The sequence below is a fragment of the Heterocephalus glaber genome, unplaced genomic scaffold (genome assembly GCF_053883595.1).
Source record: "Heterocephalus glaber isolate CG9 unplaced genomic scaffold, H.glaber_assembly_v1.0 deba00001465, whole genome shotgun sequence".
Taxonomy (NCBI): Eukaryota; Metazoa; Chordata; class Mammalia; order Rodentia; family Bathyergidae; genus Heterocephalus; species Heterocephalus glaber.
In genome coordinates, this window is record NW_028258312.1 from 18,647,020 (window position 1) to 18,663,958 (window position 16,939).

At 35.9% G+C, this 16,939-nt stretch overlaps 1 protein-coding gene across 1 annotated transcript in view; it reads right to left on the reverse strand.

Annotated features, from left to right (window-relative positions):
- Positions 1–16,939, reverse strand: part of Arsk (arylsulfatase family member K) — a 30,907-nt gene that overhangs the window by 8,341 nt on the left and 5,627 nt on the right. Inside the window, exons 2-5 of the mRNA XM_004841695.3 lie at positions 15,976–16,105; positions 13,513–13,672; positions 3,982–4,264; positions 1,408–1,579 (exon numbers count right to left, since the gene is read on the reverse strand). Of these exons, the coding sequence (XP_004841752.1) occupies positions 1,408–1,579; positions 3,982–4,264; positions 13,513–13,672; positions 15,976–16,105 (745 nt within the window). The remainder of the gene's footprint in view (positions 1–1,407; positions 1,580–3,981; positions 4,265–13,512; positions 13,673–15,975; positions 16,106–16,939) is intronic.

Below are 16,939 nucleotides of genomic sequence, written 5' to 3' on the forward strand. Positions count from 1 at the left end.
AGCTGCTGTGGTTTTTCTCCCCGCTGAACCTCCGTGAAGAACAATATTCTTGCCATCCTAGCAGCAGTATTATAGTGTTTCTCTTTAGTAGATACAGATGACTGGATGGCTGCAATCTTCTGAAAGCAATTTGTAGAGACAAATGGATAAACACTCCCTGACATCTAAAAACACTGATGAAATGCAATTCAATTGAAGTTATGGGCTTATGATTAAGACACTTCAAATTTTACTTGCAATAACATTGAGTACTTGGAAAGTCCTTATGCCTCTTTTAATAATATAACTTGCTATATTATAAATATGCATATGGCCTTTTGCTTTCTGGGGCATACTTTTCTATTTACCCAATAAATGCTTTTTAACAAATAATTATTCACTGTTCACACTCAAGCTTTTCTTTACACAAAACAGGTGCTACCCACACTGCACAAGTGCAGTTATGCTCAGCTCCAAAGTGCAGCAAAGTAAATGTCACGGTGTTATAACAATTACTTATTATAAAAACAGTGATTTTTTTTTTTTCTCCTTAAAACCAGGGTTGCTCCACGTGTGAACTAGAAACTGCCACAACTCTTCAAGTGAATAGGAAAAACTCTTGACAATCATCTAATGGAGGCAGGCTTGGTTTTGAGCTGCCCTTGAGCTTAAATGAAGGCAAAAAGTTCAATACAATTCTGGTCCAGAATTTGCACAGGGAAACTGATTTCAGCTTTAGTTTAGCCTTTCTCTAAAGGGCTAAGGAAGAATGGATTGATTTTGCAGTATTACAAGTTTGGAAGGAGTCACAAGACTCAATGAATACATTTTCTTTCTTTCTTTTGTTTTTTTTTTTTTTGGTACCGGGATCGAACTCGGGTCCTTTTGCTTGCAAGGCAGGCGCCGGAACCACTGAGCTAAATCTCCAGCCCTGAGTAAACTTTCTTGTCGCTTAAGAGTCGGAACTGCCTTATAATTACCCGTCATATGCATACTGCGTTCGGTTGAATACTGACTCCTGTTTAAGGCTAGTGAGAAGTTTCGTTTCAAGCAGATACAGCCTTCTATAACCCTTTATGTATGAGCAAATCTGAGCATTTATGAACCTGAGAATTTGTGAATAATTAGGACCTTTTTTTTTTTTTTTCGTACCAGCGATCGAACTTAGATCCTTGCGCTTGTGAGGCAGGTGGTGGAACCACTGAGCTAAATCCCCGGCCCCTAATTAGGAGCTTTTAATTCTATTATTAAAGAATGTTATCTAATTTTTATGTGTCAAGATTCCTATAGTTCTAAGTCTAAAATATCTAAGCAACTGTACTAAGAAATATCTGAAACATCTAAGCAATTTCCAACCAGCATGAACAGTTTGTTGGAAAAATATTATACTTTTTCTTCATTTAATTGCCTATTAATTATACCACCTACCAAGCATGGCATCTGTCTCTGCACACATAGCATAATAAAAAGCTCTAATGCTCTTAATTTCCTTGTCTGTAAACTTCCCAGTGCAGTTTTTTGTATAAGAAGAATAATAATCTACAGGGTGCATTTCTGACAGAGGCATCCACTTGGGGATTTTGATGACATCGTGAGATACCTAAAAGGGGGGAAAAATGTAGTTAGGCTAGCAACATGGTAATATTCTCTTTTCCAAAAAAACATGTACAGTGAACTACACAATGTTTAATTACTAAGACTAGTAGAAAAGAATGATCAGAAAATGTGAAAAAAGTACATGAAATACCTAGAATAGGGACAATTTTTTTTTTTTTTTTTTTTGGTACTGGGGATCAAACTCGGGACCTTGCGCTTTCGAGGCAGGCGCCGGAACCACTGAGCTGAATCCCCAGCCAGGGACAAATTGTTAATAAAGGTTGAGTATCTTTTATTTGAAATGTTTGGGAGCAGAAGCCATTGCGATGTACTTAACTGAGATATAGTGGAGATGGATCTTACGTTTCATATGTATCTTATTTACACAGGTGAAGGTATTTTTTTATACCATATTTTTAGTGCACCCATGTTCTGACTATGACCTATCACATGAGGTCAGGTGAAGAATTTACACTTGTAGTATCACCCGGATGCGCAAAAAGTTTCACATTTTGTAGCATTTCAGATTTTGGAATTTTATATAAGGATGCTCAATCTATATTTCAATAACAACAAAAGGTAAATTGCATATATACTAAAATAGTTGTGGAAAAATTATTTTGAAATTATACATGCCAATGAAAAATATGTGCTATATTAGACTATATAGTGTCCAGAAAAGTGTTCAACTCCTGCCTCAGCCCTGCCGGGATTACAGGCGTGTGCCACCTCACCCGGCTTCAACTGCTTTTATATATAGTTTTGTGACCAATACAGAGCTTCAGCATCAATAAACTAAGAATCTAGATTCTATAAAATATGGTGATATGAATCACTAGTAAAAATGTCAATATCTAATTAGCCAAACATTTGTTAAAAACAAATACAACTTTTTAATATATATGTAATTTATAATGTTTACTTACAATGTTGACAAAACAATTATGCTACATCTTTAATTCATATATAATTCATATATATAATTCATATATATAGATTTTTTAGTAAAAGTTCAAGCATCTATTTACTGTTGAGAGTTGAGAGTGAGTTAGCTTATTTCACTAACTCTGAATTTTGAAAATGGAGCCACTTAGTATTTTTAAAGATATGAGATATCTAAAACTATGACATTATTTCCTTTAAAATAGGGTGCAATAAAGTGTTTCTAATTAAAGCTTTTAAGGAAATTTACAAGCCAAACATTTCAAAGCTACACATTCCAAGATACAGGTAGTCTTTGGTTCATGTGGTACTAATTTGCATGCGTTTCAGTCACTATGGTTTAGTTAAACCACATGTCTCCCCATAAAGAGGCTTCAAAAATTCCAGTTACCAAAGTATATCGACTGTAATTGCATAAATTACAAATCTTCATACCAATAGGCTGCTAGCTCTTTAGATTACAAATCACTCTGTAAATAACAGATGCGCATCAAATTCAGTGGCTAATGGTGTTTCTTTCAAAGTATGGTTACTCGTGTGTGCACAGATAATAAAGTATATACTCACACAACTTATTTCTCTCCAATGAATAAATCCATTGACACTTTACCAAATGGACAGTGAGAAAAGGAACTGCCCAACAACAATGAGTATACAGCAAAGGTATGAAAAGTCATAAAGCTAGAAGTAAATTTCAAATCAAATGCAAATAAAATTATAGAAGGAATGGCTGAGAATGTTGACACTGCTGCCATTCCAAAGATCCTAGATACGTAGCTAGAGGAAGTGAAGGCATACTTACTTTATCGACATAAATACAGAAGGTCTTCGTGAAGATGACCTTAACACATCTCGATTGGAAAAATGTTCACATTAAAGGAACTCTTAGAGATACAGCATGATAGTGTAAATGCAACAGATAAAGTGCTGGAAGGTAATCAAATTCAGAAAGCTGTATGATGATTTGTGAGAAGATGCTTGGTCCATACAAACACTAACTCTATTTTAACTAGTCTAGTAAGTTTTCTGCAAGCACTTTAATCCTCAGTGTTTCTAGTGTTTTCATTATGGTATACTTAATAATATTAGTTTTACTACTTGTTTTCATTTATAACTGCCCACACTCCTAAGAGAATATCTTTGAGTTTTTCTTTTCACAGACATACTATACACAAATATATTCAATTCAGAAGCAGCCTTCTAAGTTTTACACATTCATTTTTATAAAATTGCTCGTTTTTTAAAAATTTTGTTTTATCCCACCCGCCTCCCTGTAAAAAAGCTTTGTTTCCATTTTTTCCCTTCTATTTTCACTTGCTCCTGTTGTTTTTTAGTCAAACCAGTTATTGGTCCAGTTTACACATTTTTCAAAGTTTTACAAAAAGTGATAATTTAATGAAGTAATACCAATAAACTACACATACAATATTAACTTCTGCTTTTGAGCACACGGAACATACTTACTTTTTCAAGCCAATAAAGAGATGTGCGAAATGTTGAAGATCCAAAGTTTTCTCCTGAGGATGGTGAAGGGGAAGGGTGTGGTAAATTTAAACCCAAATACAGAACAAATGGTTTTGTGTAATTAATTCCTTCTGTTCTTAACCAATTAATTGTTGTGTCTATATTCTTCCAGTCCTCTTCCATCACTCTCACTTTATTCTTATCCGGGATAAGGCTAACCATAGGCCTGCCTTCTTGTCTGAGTAAAAAAGCAACATCTCTTGTCCATGCTTCTACACGATTACTGAGGGAGTAAAAACACAGGTCTATTGTAAGAAATTTTTGAAGTTTAAAAAATGGACTAAGTGTACACATAGGAAAGCAACATGGAAAACATTTAGATTCATTCATGTACATGTTCAGAATAATTATATTGGAAAATTATGAGGGCTAGGGATATAGCTCAGTAGTAGAGCACATGCCCAGCATGCATAAGTCCTGGGTTTGATCCCCAGCACTAAACCAAAAATTGAGCTATACAAATTAATAAAAAAAAGTAAAAAAAGAAATGAATATTTGCCTATGTATCCTTTAAAACTATGATAGGCTACTTAGAACAGTTACTTTTTCTTATAGCAGGATATTGAAAGTTAGCCAGATGGAAGTATAGAGTATTTTATATTAAACACAAGAGAAATTCAAACCATACAAAATAACTCATGGCCCACAGAAGAGGAGCCAAAATGAAAGATTCTTCTTTTCTATCTGAAAAGCAGGTAAAGAAACTGAAGCAGCCATCATAAAAACATTTTTTTCAATATATTTTGTGAAAAATAAGAAAAACTAGAATTTTAGCAGAACTGCATCTAATAGATTCTAATTAATTCTAACATATGAGAAATTCCAAGTAGGGCATTTTGTGAAATTCCTTACACTATCAAAACAATATGACATTACTTTCTCGGTTTTTGCTTAAGTGTTGCTGAAATCTCACTCTGTGACTAAGAGTTGTGATTTCAGGGGTTTATGACAGCAGCAGCACTTGGGGTAGGACTCAGGGAGTTTAAGATAAGAATGATCAGCCCATGGAGATTCACACAGCAAGTATGGGGACCAAAGTGTTTCCTTTTCAGCCTAGGAGTGTTACATGCGGGAAAGTATGGCTGAGAGATCATTACAAGAAGCAAGCTTGAACTACAGTATAACTAGTGGCCTGTCTTTGGATTATTGTCTCGACTGTGCTGATGGACTGACCCTTCGGCAGAGTCAAGAGTGAATCTAGACAGCTCAAGGGAAGGCCTTCTAACCTTTAAGGATAGCAGGACTGAACCGCACCTGGTGTAATCTTCTGCCGCAGCAGTGCAGAGATTTGATTTCATGTAACCTTTCTAGTTATAAATTTATTCCTCTCCCTCTGCTTTCTGCTCTCTATGTTGCTGAGATTCTTTTAACCTAGGTCACTTTAAAGGTAAAATGGCTCAAATCAAATTAATTTTAGCCTAGTTTTATCATGATGGCTAGATTTCAAATAAGGCTTTATTTTTGCCTTATGAAATCACTTGTGATTTACTCCCCAGTAATACAAATAGAAAATAAAATCACCTAACACATTATCAACTCATTATTGCAAAAATCTGTATGTATGTCACTGTGGTGTGGGTTTGCTGTCCCAGTGTGCCAAGTCCTGCTATGGCCCTGGATACGGTCAGTCCACAGGTAGCACAGGGTGAGTTTATACCGTAGCAGTTACTCTGCAATAAATCACGCATTAAAATCGACTGTGAGAAAATGACAACTTTCTTTTCACATGGGGCGGGAGCCTAGATAAATCTTTAGCTTCCTAAGACTCTAATAAAGATAATTTAACTATCTCAGATATTTGGAGTTCTGTGGAGTTCCCTCTCCCTCTCCCTCTCATTTCTCTATCAGCATAATAAATTCTGTAACAGAAGAAGGAATCCAGCCTCATGCCTCTCAAATGTTTTCCCCTCAAAGTTATGAGAAACACATATGCCTTTTAATTTACGAGACTGTCATCTATCTTCCTTACATATGGCCACTCACAAAAACAGTCTATTTTAATTGAATAAATTATACAAGTCCGGCAAATTCAAGTTGGAACATCACTTTTAAATATGTATTATTTAAATGCTCAACAGATACAAGGGTTAATCAAAATATATGGTGTGTGTTTAAATTTAAAAAATTTATCATAGTAAGACACATTGCTATTAATCCCTCTTAAAATATTACCCCATGCTTTGAACAGATTTGCTCCTTCTTTCTTGCCATTTTCTTTTGTTTTTTTGAGGCAGGGTTTTGCTATGTAATCCAGGCTGGCCTTGAACTCATGGTGATCTTCCTGCCTCAGCCTCCTGAGTGCTGAGATTATAGGAGTGTGCCACCATGCTAGGCCTCTTGCCACTTTCTGAAGCAGTTCTGGAAGTCCTATTTTGTGAATGTCTTTTCGAGGTATGATCATAAATACAGTGAATGCTCTGCTGAGTGCCATCCTACAGAAAGGCAGGCTTATTACATACATTACAATGTGTCTTCATCCACCTTATTCAATGGATCTGGCACCTTGTGATTTCTGGCTCTTCCCCAAAGTCAAAATGACCATAAAAAGGTAAACATTTTGAATTGATTTAGGACATTGAAGCAACCATGGTAGTGTACCCGAAGACACTAATGAAGGAGGACTTCCAGGACTGCTTCTGAAAGTGACAAGAGCGATGTGATGTTTTCAAAGCGGGAGAGTATTTTGAGTATTGTGAGGGAGATGAATGACAGTGGGTCCTTTACTGTAATAAATTTTAAAATTCAAACATTCACTGTAGTTTTCAATCACACTCATATATCAAAAAGGGAAGATTTTTCTTACACTTTTAAAGTAATTTAGCTTATCAATTTGACCAACTATAGTATTTTAAATTTTTGTAAGCTTTTGTTTTTCAATATTATATAAAATATTTCCTGAACTAAATACCATAAAAAGTCTGAAAGGACGAAGTGGGTGAATTGTCCCAGTAAATCTGTCATTAAGAAAATTTAAAAAACAGTCACTACAGTAGACATGTCATCAAGTCCCTTGCTCTTGCTTGAAGGGGTGACTGTATTGTGTAGTATTTAATTCCACTTCTAGCCTGTTAATTGGTCATCAAACCTAAGGACTAAGATCCTTGTATCATTAACCTGGTTAGCAGTTATGATGGCTTGCCATTAAATATGAATTGGGCCTATCATCCTTATTTATAATTTAGACAGAAATAATTCAATAATGGGCAGTTGTCCAGAACACATAGCTAAGAGTTAGAAGAGTCAAAAAGGAGCTGAAACTTGAACCAAAAGTAAAGTGATGGCTGGAAGTGATGTAGTTGAGAAGAAGACCCACAGAAGAGTAGAAGAATAAGTCATGAGTCATATTAATCACAGAGAACTAGAATAAGGTTCCCCCAGTGCCTGTTACTGAGGTCCCTGAAGTTGTACTGGCTTCAGAATTACTCCTCAATTCCATCACTTGCGACTCATGTAAGGATAGTCCTTATTCTTTGACTAGTAACCCAAATCCCTTTTTATGGCATATAAACCCACATATAATGGTCATGTACAACGGCTAGTCTTATGTAGGTGGGTTCCAGGGACTTCCCAACCTAAATACAGGGAAGGGCTGCCTAGCATACTCGAGGCCCTAGGTTTGATAACCAGAACTACAAGACAAAAGAACTTAATGAAAATAATCACCATATTCAGATACTATACTGGATGAAAAATCTCATTTACTATAAGTCTCAGAATAGAATACTTAATAAAAGGTACAAACTTATGTCTATCATGCTTCAAAGTAAAGATTTTACTGCTAAGAATTTACTGTGATTAGATTAGCTATTAGGCATGCTGATTTACTCAGGCATTTTTAGATATTTTAATATTCCTCCTGAAGTTTTAAAAGTGTGAAAATTCTCGTATGTTCCTTATACAATTAAGTGCCTTACTTTTGAAATTCTATAGTGTAGCATCATACCTGTAAAAAAATAAGTGCTAAAAGGAAGCCAGATTCTTCATTGCTAACTGCAAAGTAATACAGTAAAAAAAAACCAACCAACCAACCAACCAAAAAACAAACAAAAAACACAACTTGGAAGGGATAGCCAATTGCTCAGTCAAGAAATTACAGCAGCTCCAAAAAATTCATCAAAAATAATTATGGGACATTATTATTCATCAAATTATAATTATGATCAGAGAGCACAAAATATATTCAAGGATGAAAAGAACACAGCAGAGGTTGTTGTCATTTTTAGAGAACAAAAACTATAGAGATTGTCAAATCCAGCTTATTTGATGAAACAGGTTATTTCCTGCCAGCTGCCTCAGGCTTTTATTTAAGTTCCCAAATAATCCTGAAAGCCTAACTTTTCTTGTGGGAATTCTGGTTCACGTGCCATTTAAAAGGTCTGTGCTTTCCTACTTGGATGACTCTGTTTAGAAGATTCACCTTCCTGTTCTCCATCTGAGCCTACTCACCTTCTACAGAGTTCATCAAATCTAAAATGTTAACAACTGTAAGATATGTTTATTAAAAAATGTATGCCATTAAGAAAAAAAGTGTCACCAATAAAACTATAACCCAATTTTAAGCTGCAAAAGTAGGTGATAAATGTCATTACACACAGCTAAACTTTTATTAAACTTTAGTAGTCAAATGAGAACAAAATCCAAGAACTGTTACTCAGTCGTAGGCTCAGAAGTATCACTTGTGTATTTTGAGAAAGTGGCATAAGAGTTATGGTAGACAGCAATCTGAAGGTGCTGTTTTAGCCAAGAATTTGCTAGTCATTAAAAATGAAGGCTCTGGATAACAAAAAACAAAACAAAAATCTCAAATTCATCCACTATCATAATATGTTATGCTGAGAATGTGCCAAGAATAATGTGTGTTGTTTTAGATACTAAATTTTAATAAAGATAATAAAGTGGGGAGTTCTAAAAAAAGCTACCAACATGGCCAAAGCAATCAAACCTTCTTTTATGATAAGGACAAGAATAAAACAAACTCTTCCTGTCATGGAGAAAAATGACCTACAATATATAATATTTTAGATTATAAAGTAATAGTGGGTACGGATGGGAGAAGCAAAGCTTATTCCTCAGGCTGCAGAGTGAGAGGTGCAGAGAGGGCTCCTTGGTCAGTGTCCCGAATTCTGGGCCCCCTTCCTCACTCGGGTTCTGCTCTGCGTGGGAGCCGCTGCTGCTTGGCTGGAGGCCTGACGAGGCAGGAAGAGTCGTGTTAGCAGCCCGGGGTTTGCTTCTCTCTGCTGTTTGCCAAGAGGTTGAAGCTTAGTTTTGTCTGTAGCGATTCTCGCCTTCTGGAAGTACGCCTTTATTTCGTACTAGCTTCAGAGGATTCAAAACAGCCTGTCATGACTTGGCTCAGAAAAACATCAAGCTCCACGCGCAGAGAACACACATAATTATAATGGTAAGATGAAGTGACAGAGGACTTGATTTTAATTTTAGGCTTTAAACATTTAGCTAGGAAAAACAAGGCAGCGGTTTGTTTAATTTCTTTTCTGATAGCATTAGAATGTAAGTTCCATGACACTGGAGAATTTTGTGTTTTAATTAGTTAAAAATACACTAAAATAGTGTCTGGAGCATAGCAGGTAGCTCAATAAATATTAGCTGAATGGATATTGCAAATACCTGATTTTACTTTTGTAACTTAAATAAGGATCATCTTTTAGTCTTAGTATTTTAAGGAATACTATTTAATGTTAAGTTTCCTTATTAAATTATACTGTTAGAAATCTAGTTTTAAATTTTCTTCCAGATAAAATCAATTCCCTCCCAATTCTGTATGCTTCGAAATTAACAGTTTTCTTTGGCCTTGTTCTAAAAAAAATGGACATATTAATGTCATGTGGATCTGATTCCTAGACTATGGAGGAATAAATTTAGGATTTAAAACGAAGGCAGTTACTTTGTGTGACATTCCTAACACCACGCTGGGGAGCAGGAAATACCTGTTCTACACTTTCTTCCTGTGGCCTGCTGACGTTTGGGCTTGGGAACACTTTCTGCAGGAAGGAGCTGTTCTGTGCACTGTGTGCTGTCTAGCAGCAATCCTGGCCTCTGCCCATCAGATGTTAGCGACCACAGTGGTGTCCTCCAAAAATGTCCCAGACGTGGTCAGATGAGCTCTGGGATGGCAAAATTGCCCTTGGCTGAGAACTACTATTTTTGATATTGGGAATACATTGGTAAAACAGTTTTACCTTAAAGCAAAAATGATCAAAATACCCTGTGACTTAAGTACAAATGTTTTCTTTCAATTGATAAAAAAATAAACTTGGGCTGGGGATTTAGCTCAGTGGTTTTGTCGCCTGCTGCACAAGTGCAAGGACTCAAGTTCGATCCCTGGTACCAAAAAAAACAAAAACAAAAAATAAACTAACTTGAACTTAAACCTATGATCAGTGCAATACATGTAATGTGAAGGGGGCAGATAAATAGCCGTAAACATAAACCACTTAATGATACTCCACTGAAATTACAGATTTCAGAACGGAAGGACTTTGAAGGTCATCTATTGTAAGCTCATTTGATGGAACTAGGATTCTAGGTACGTAGATAAATAACTTTCTCATGAACTTATAGTCAGTAAGTGGCATTTTGGTGGGTAGTACTGCCACTAACTGTTCAGCACCTGGCCAGCAGAAACAAGTGTACCCTGGGTTCAGTCTCAGAACTGCCAAAACCAAACCAAACCAATCCAAACCAGAACAACTCCTAATATGCCACAGAATATTATACAGAACAAGAACACATAGGTGGATCATACTGGTACCAGAAGAAAACATCATGTGAAGCCTAAAATGACAGAAGGAAGTATTATAGTAAGAAATTAAAGAAACTTGTAGTCTATATAAAATATAAGCAGGTTAAAAATGATCAAGTTAAATGGTAGGAGTATAAAAACTTGAGTTTTGATTTGAGAGTCAACCTGTCAAAAACACTGAATGCCACTATTTATGAAGTTTGATATTAAGAGAACTTTTGCCCCTGAAATCCATTTTTAAACTTACATGAAACAATCTAAAAGATAATTCATCATAATTCATGTAACCTTTTCAGATATGCTACTAAAAGAAACCCTGAAATATTTGTCAGCCAAATGGCTGTTTGGGTACATGCAGCACTTATACAAATAGAACTAGTAGTTTGCTTCAGTTTCCTAAGCTCTCATGAGAGGGTGAGTAAATAAAAATATTCTGCAAGCTATTATTATGCTGAAAATCATCTGTGACATCCCACATATCAACATCTAAATACTCTTCCTGTACTGATTTTAGAATTCCACAGGACAAAGAACTGAAAATTAGAAATATTTGAAACATTAAAACATGTTAAAACAGGATAAGTTCTTAATTGAATATATATCAAATACAATATATTCAACTAAGGATATAATATAATTATATATAATATAATTATATTATATCTATTATATAATTATATAGTATATATTATATATAATATATTATATCTATATATCTAAGAACAAGTGCTATGAGCCCAGGTTAAAGACAAATGTTCATCAAATATGCTATAAGTAGATCAACATAACCTTTTCATTCATTAAACATTTAATTGTGTACCCACAGTGTATTGCTGCAGTGCTGGCAAACAGGAATAGGAGACAGTACAGAAGAGTCAAGGACCTTGCACTTCCTTCCTTGCTAAGGAATAAAAACCAGGTCATAATTTAACCATCTTATATATGAGAATGAAAGTTAGTTGGGCATGGTGGCACATGCCTGTAATCCAGCTACTCAGCAGGCTGGGGCAGGACAGTCTCAAGTCTGAGTCCAGTCTGGGCCACTTAGTGTAAAAATAAGAGCTGGGGACAGTGCTCCTTGGACTTAATTCCCAGTATTGCCACAAACAAACAAACAAAACCAAAAAGAATTAAAGGGAATAACTTTACGTATTTTTGGAAGTGCTAAAACAAGATTTTTTTGGTATTCCATTTATCTTTTAATTTTTATTTTTATTAGTATATGTCTGTAGAACTTAATGATTATATTCACCATGATGAGTTGGTACATGAACATAATACATCAATTCTTTTTTATCCCCTCCCTCTGTCTCTCTCTCGGACCCCTTCCCCTTTGCAAAAGAACTATCTTCCTATTTACTTTGCTCTTTAATTTATTTATATTTTGAGTTTCTCATATAAGAGAAATCATGTGATATTTAAGTGTGTGTGTCTGATTTATTTCTTTTTATCACTGGATCGACTGAGGAAACAATTTCAAATAGGATAATATGAATAGCTGTCCCCTGCTTTGGATTAACTTTACTTCTTAAAAAGAAGAATGACTTTACAACTCAGAATGGATTAAACTGAAAGGTAAGACTTGACCTATGAAACTAAAAGAGGAAAACAGGAGAAATGCTTCAGAACATTAGAATCATCAAATATATTTTGGATAAAACCTCAAAAGCAGAAGAAACAAAAGCAAAAATAGATGAATGGAACTATATCAAATTAAAAAGCTTCTGTACAGCAAAAGAAACAACAGAGTGAAGAGATCCTTTATAGACTGGCAGAAAATATTTGATAACTATATATCTGACAAGGACTTAATATTCAGAATATGTAAGGAACTCATCTCAACACAAAAATCCAAGCAATCCAACTTAAAAGTGGGCAATAGACCTAGACAGACATTTCTCAAAAGAAGACACACAAATGACCAACAGGTATATGAAAAAATGCTCAACATCACTAATCCTCAAGGAAACACAAGCAAAAACCACCTCAGGATGGCTGCTGACAAAAAAGACAAAATGGAGCAAGTATGGGCAAGAATGCAGATGAGGCTATTCTTTAATCTTTACACCAAAGAAATTAAAGCTCAATTAACTTAGATGTGTCCAAGATTATACAAGTTTAGTAGCAAACAGAGAAGCTTGTCTTCAAAATTAGGCAATCTGATTTTAGTACTCTACTCTAAATCACTATGAATGGCTAGGTGATTGATTGATTGATTTACTGATTGATCAATTTGTGCTGGGAATGAACCCAACATTCAGAGCACATGATTTACCATCGAGCTATACTGCAGCCAAGCTGGCTGCCTGATTATAAGGTTTCCTAAAATGAAAGAAAAAAGTTCCAACAGGCTCAAGTTGGAAGAAAATTACAAAGATAATTAGAAAAAAATCCTATGATTTTAAAAACATATTCTAAAATGAGTAATAAAGTAGTCATAACGGAACTCAATCAAAATAAATCATGGGCTAAACAACGTTACAAATGCTACTTATAAACCTTTAATGTTTAAGAATAACAAAATTACCAGCCTATTAGCAATTTTAATATTTTAAGAAGATTAACGAAAGCTAAAGGTTTAGCCAAATTAACAGAATTAGAGATTAAGAGATTTACTTTTGTGGGAAAACTGTTAAAAACATAAAAAAGAGCACATATATGTGTTACAGCAGAGGGGAGCCTATTAGGATGGCTTTTGTTTTATTCTTTACCTAACAGAGTGATGTCCTGAAGTGTAATCCAGTTTTCCAAATTTCTGTGTTCGGTAACCATGCTTCTCCATGATATCCATCCATGTTGTATAATTTGGGTCTAGACCCTTAAAATTATTCCAAGACTGTGTTAAGTGAGTGAAGAGGCCACTCCACATTGCTGAGGAGAAAAAGAAATAGAGAGTAGAGTAAAACTTGATAATTTGTTGTAGGTATTAAGGCAATCGTTCTGAGACAATAGTTCAGTCGTTTAGAGCACACGTCCTGGAGGATGACACACCTTGACTGAGAGCTTGTGACAGTTAATCTTGATTGCCAACAGGATTGGATTAAGAGAAACCTAGCAGATTGGTGAAGCACACTTCTAAGTGTATCTGGATGGGTGAAGGAGCTGTGACCTTTGGGGGACGTATCTGGACCATCCCCTTCCTTTCCGGTGCTCCTCCTGTGCTGCTCTTCCTGGCCACCAGGAGGTGTGCGCCTTGCTCCAGCATGCCCTCCCCCATCTTGTTTCTGCTCTGGAGCCTGCTGACCATGACCTCTGAGACTCTGCGTGAAAACAAACCTTTCCTTCTTTAAGTTGTGGGTATCTGGTATTTTTGCCCCAGCAGTGGGAAAGCTGACCAGTACAGTGGGAAAGCTGACGAATACAGCAAACGTTTCTGATCGTTGCCTCATTTTATCGGTGGGAAGGCTCTGCAAGGAGCTACTATTTTCATTTACAGAGGAGTCAGTCGACCGAGGATGACAGGTTAAGTTGCTGAAGGTAAATACAGCTGGAATTAAATATAAAGCCTGAGTGGCTTTAACGTCTTTTTCAATCATAAATTAATTAATTAATTATTTTTGGTACCAGGGATCGAACTTGGGTCCTTACGCTTGCGAGGCAGGCGGCAGAACCACTGAGCTAAATCCCCAGCCCCCATAAATTAACTTATAAGTATTTGTTGGTTAATTTTCTAAATCATAAATACTTCAAAGCACAGAGCTCCTTTCCCCACCATTCTCAAAGATTTTCCCTATTCCTTGTCCTTTGAGTGCAGTATGTCTTCACTCTCGTTTTCTATGAGTTTTTATTCAAAAAAATGCTTTCCCCTTTCCCATTTCTATGTGCATACATCGTAGGTTGCAATAAGCTTTCTGGTTTCATCTAACAAAATGCTCTCTGAGAGGTGGGATAAGGAATTAGCTGGGTTTGAATCCTAATATTATCAGCTACTGAGTGGCCTTTGATAAATTACTTACCCTTTCCATACTTTAGTTTTCATCTGCAAAATGGGCATGGATACCTACAGTATCTATCACATGGAAACATTATGAAGATTATATAAAATTAATACATGTAATGGCTTCAAACAGGAAGAATGTGGTAAATGTTCACTTCTAGTACTGTTATTCCTTCTCTTTGCTCAAACTCTTCAAAATATACCTTTCCCAGGACATATATCACCTAAAATTTCTGAGACCTTTAGAGTTCACTGACCATATTTTTCTTTATTATTTCAACTGACTCTGCATATGCTGTGGGCGACACAGCATTTTGGAGTTAAGTCAACTGAGTGACAGACTTGACAGGGTCCCCTGAGGAGTAAAACCCGGCCATCACCCCACTCTTGACCCGTACTTATTCACTCGACAGAGTAAAAGTTAGCATAATGTGTTGTTAAATACACTTGGCTCGTCTTCATTAAAATATCAATATAGTTTATGTTTTAGTATAGTTTAGGTTTCCTTCAACCATGGGTGATTATATACCCCACAGGAGATATAAGTGAAAGAACCTATAACTGAAACCATGGCATACCAGCTTAGTAACTTACAGACAAAACCAAATTGTTCAGTGTTACTTAGGAGCTCCAATGCAGACTAGAAGGGCACAAAAAAGGGAAGCCACTGTCAGACAATAGATGGGATTTATGAGAGCTGACAATTTCCCCCTTTTTCTTTATTATTCATGGCTTTTTAGTATTAAAATGATGACTGTTAAATTAGTGAACAATTAGATTCATGACAGAAAAGAACTGAGACTGAAGAGAAAGGTAAAGTATATAATCTGAAATAATATGTAAAAATTCAGCCTTGAACTGTAAAGTCCATAGAAGCCTGCCCTGAACACTTACTAAAAAGTTTCCTTGGAAACAGAACTCTTCTAGGAACTATAATTGTTTCCTCATGTGCTTCAGTAGTCAAAAGATTCTTAGTCACCAATTATAAGGAAATGAAACAGTAACACCTGAATTAGGTAGTATTCTAGATGGTATTAAAAGTTCCTACTCCTAAAAAACCTGGAAATTCTAATAATCTCAATATCTAATATGTACCTGAGACCACACATGTCTTACACTACAAATTTTGGTGTCAAGTACAGCTTTACTATCTTGCTTTTGGGATTAATTTTCTAAACTGAGAATGTATTTTCAGCATATAGCCACATTTCTCCACTAACATTAAGCATGGTTATACCTGAGCGGGATGGGCAACAGATTGGAGAGTTTGTGTAGGCATTCAGAAAGGAAGTGCCGTGTGTTTTCATGAAGTTGATAGAAGGAAGTTTCACTACTTGACTTCCTGGATGAAATGTTAACCTTCCATCCTGGAATAAAGAAATTTCATCAACACTGATTGCACTACAAAAGAAGAAAATTATTTTCTTTAATTTTAACCATAAAATTCACAATGGCAGAAGACTCCAATATGGTTTCATGAAAGATAAAACAAGTACAGTATTACCAGTACCTAGTGCCTAGATACATAGAATTCAACACAGTGTTGCACTTGGATTCAGTTGAATACAGGAAATAAAGGGCTTCTTGGAAAGTTCTTTTGGGCAATGATGGGCTAACTGTACAAATGTTTATTGAGTACTCACTGTGTGCCAGACACTGCAAGATCTGAGGATACAATGGTGAATAAAATAAAGTCCTGCCCCCAAGAAGCTTACAGTGTAGTCAGTGAGGAAAAAGCATACAGATAAATAAACCATGAATAGTTATGACAAGTACTTTGAAAAACCCTGAGATGAAGTGATTGTTGATTGTTCCTGAACCATGCTAAACTAACTTTGAGCCACAGCTTAGTTGCTACTCATGGTTCTGGGCCAGGGATATTTCAGTGCATCATCTTAATGAAAGAATGCAACAGTAACTCTCTTATCTGGGACAGCCAGACTGCTGATAGTGTCTTTCTCAGTTCTCTCAGTCAGACTGAAGGACAGTCTCACTAGATCCTGTATGTGCATCCCTGCCTCCACCCCAACCCTGAAACTCATCAACACTAAACCAACGCAGGTGCAGTGGGAGGGAGGGGGTGGGACTCTGTAGAAGTGGGGGTTCAGAGAATGCCTTTGTACCTTGAGACTTGGTAGAGGTGTTTATTTTCTTTCTTTTTAAAAAGTGAGTTTGTTATGACACAATTCATTTAACACTCA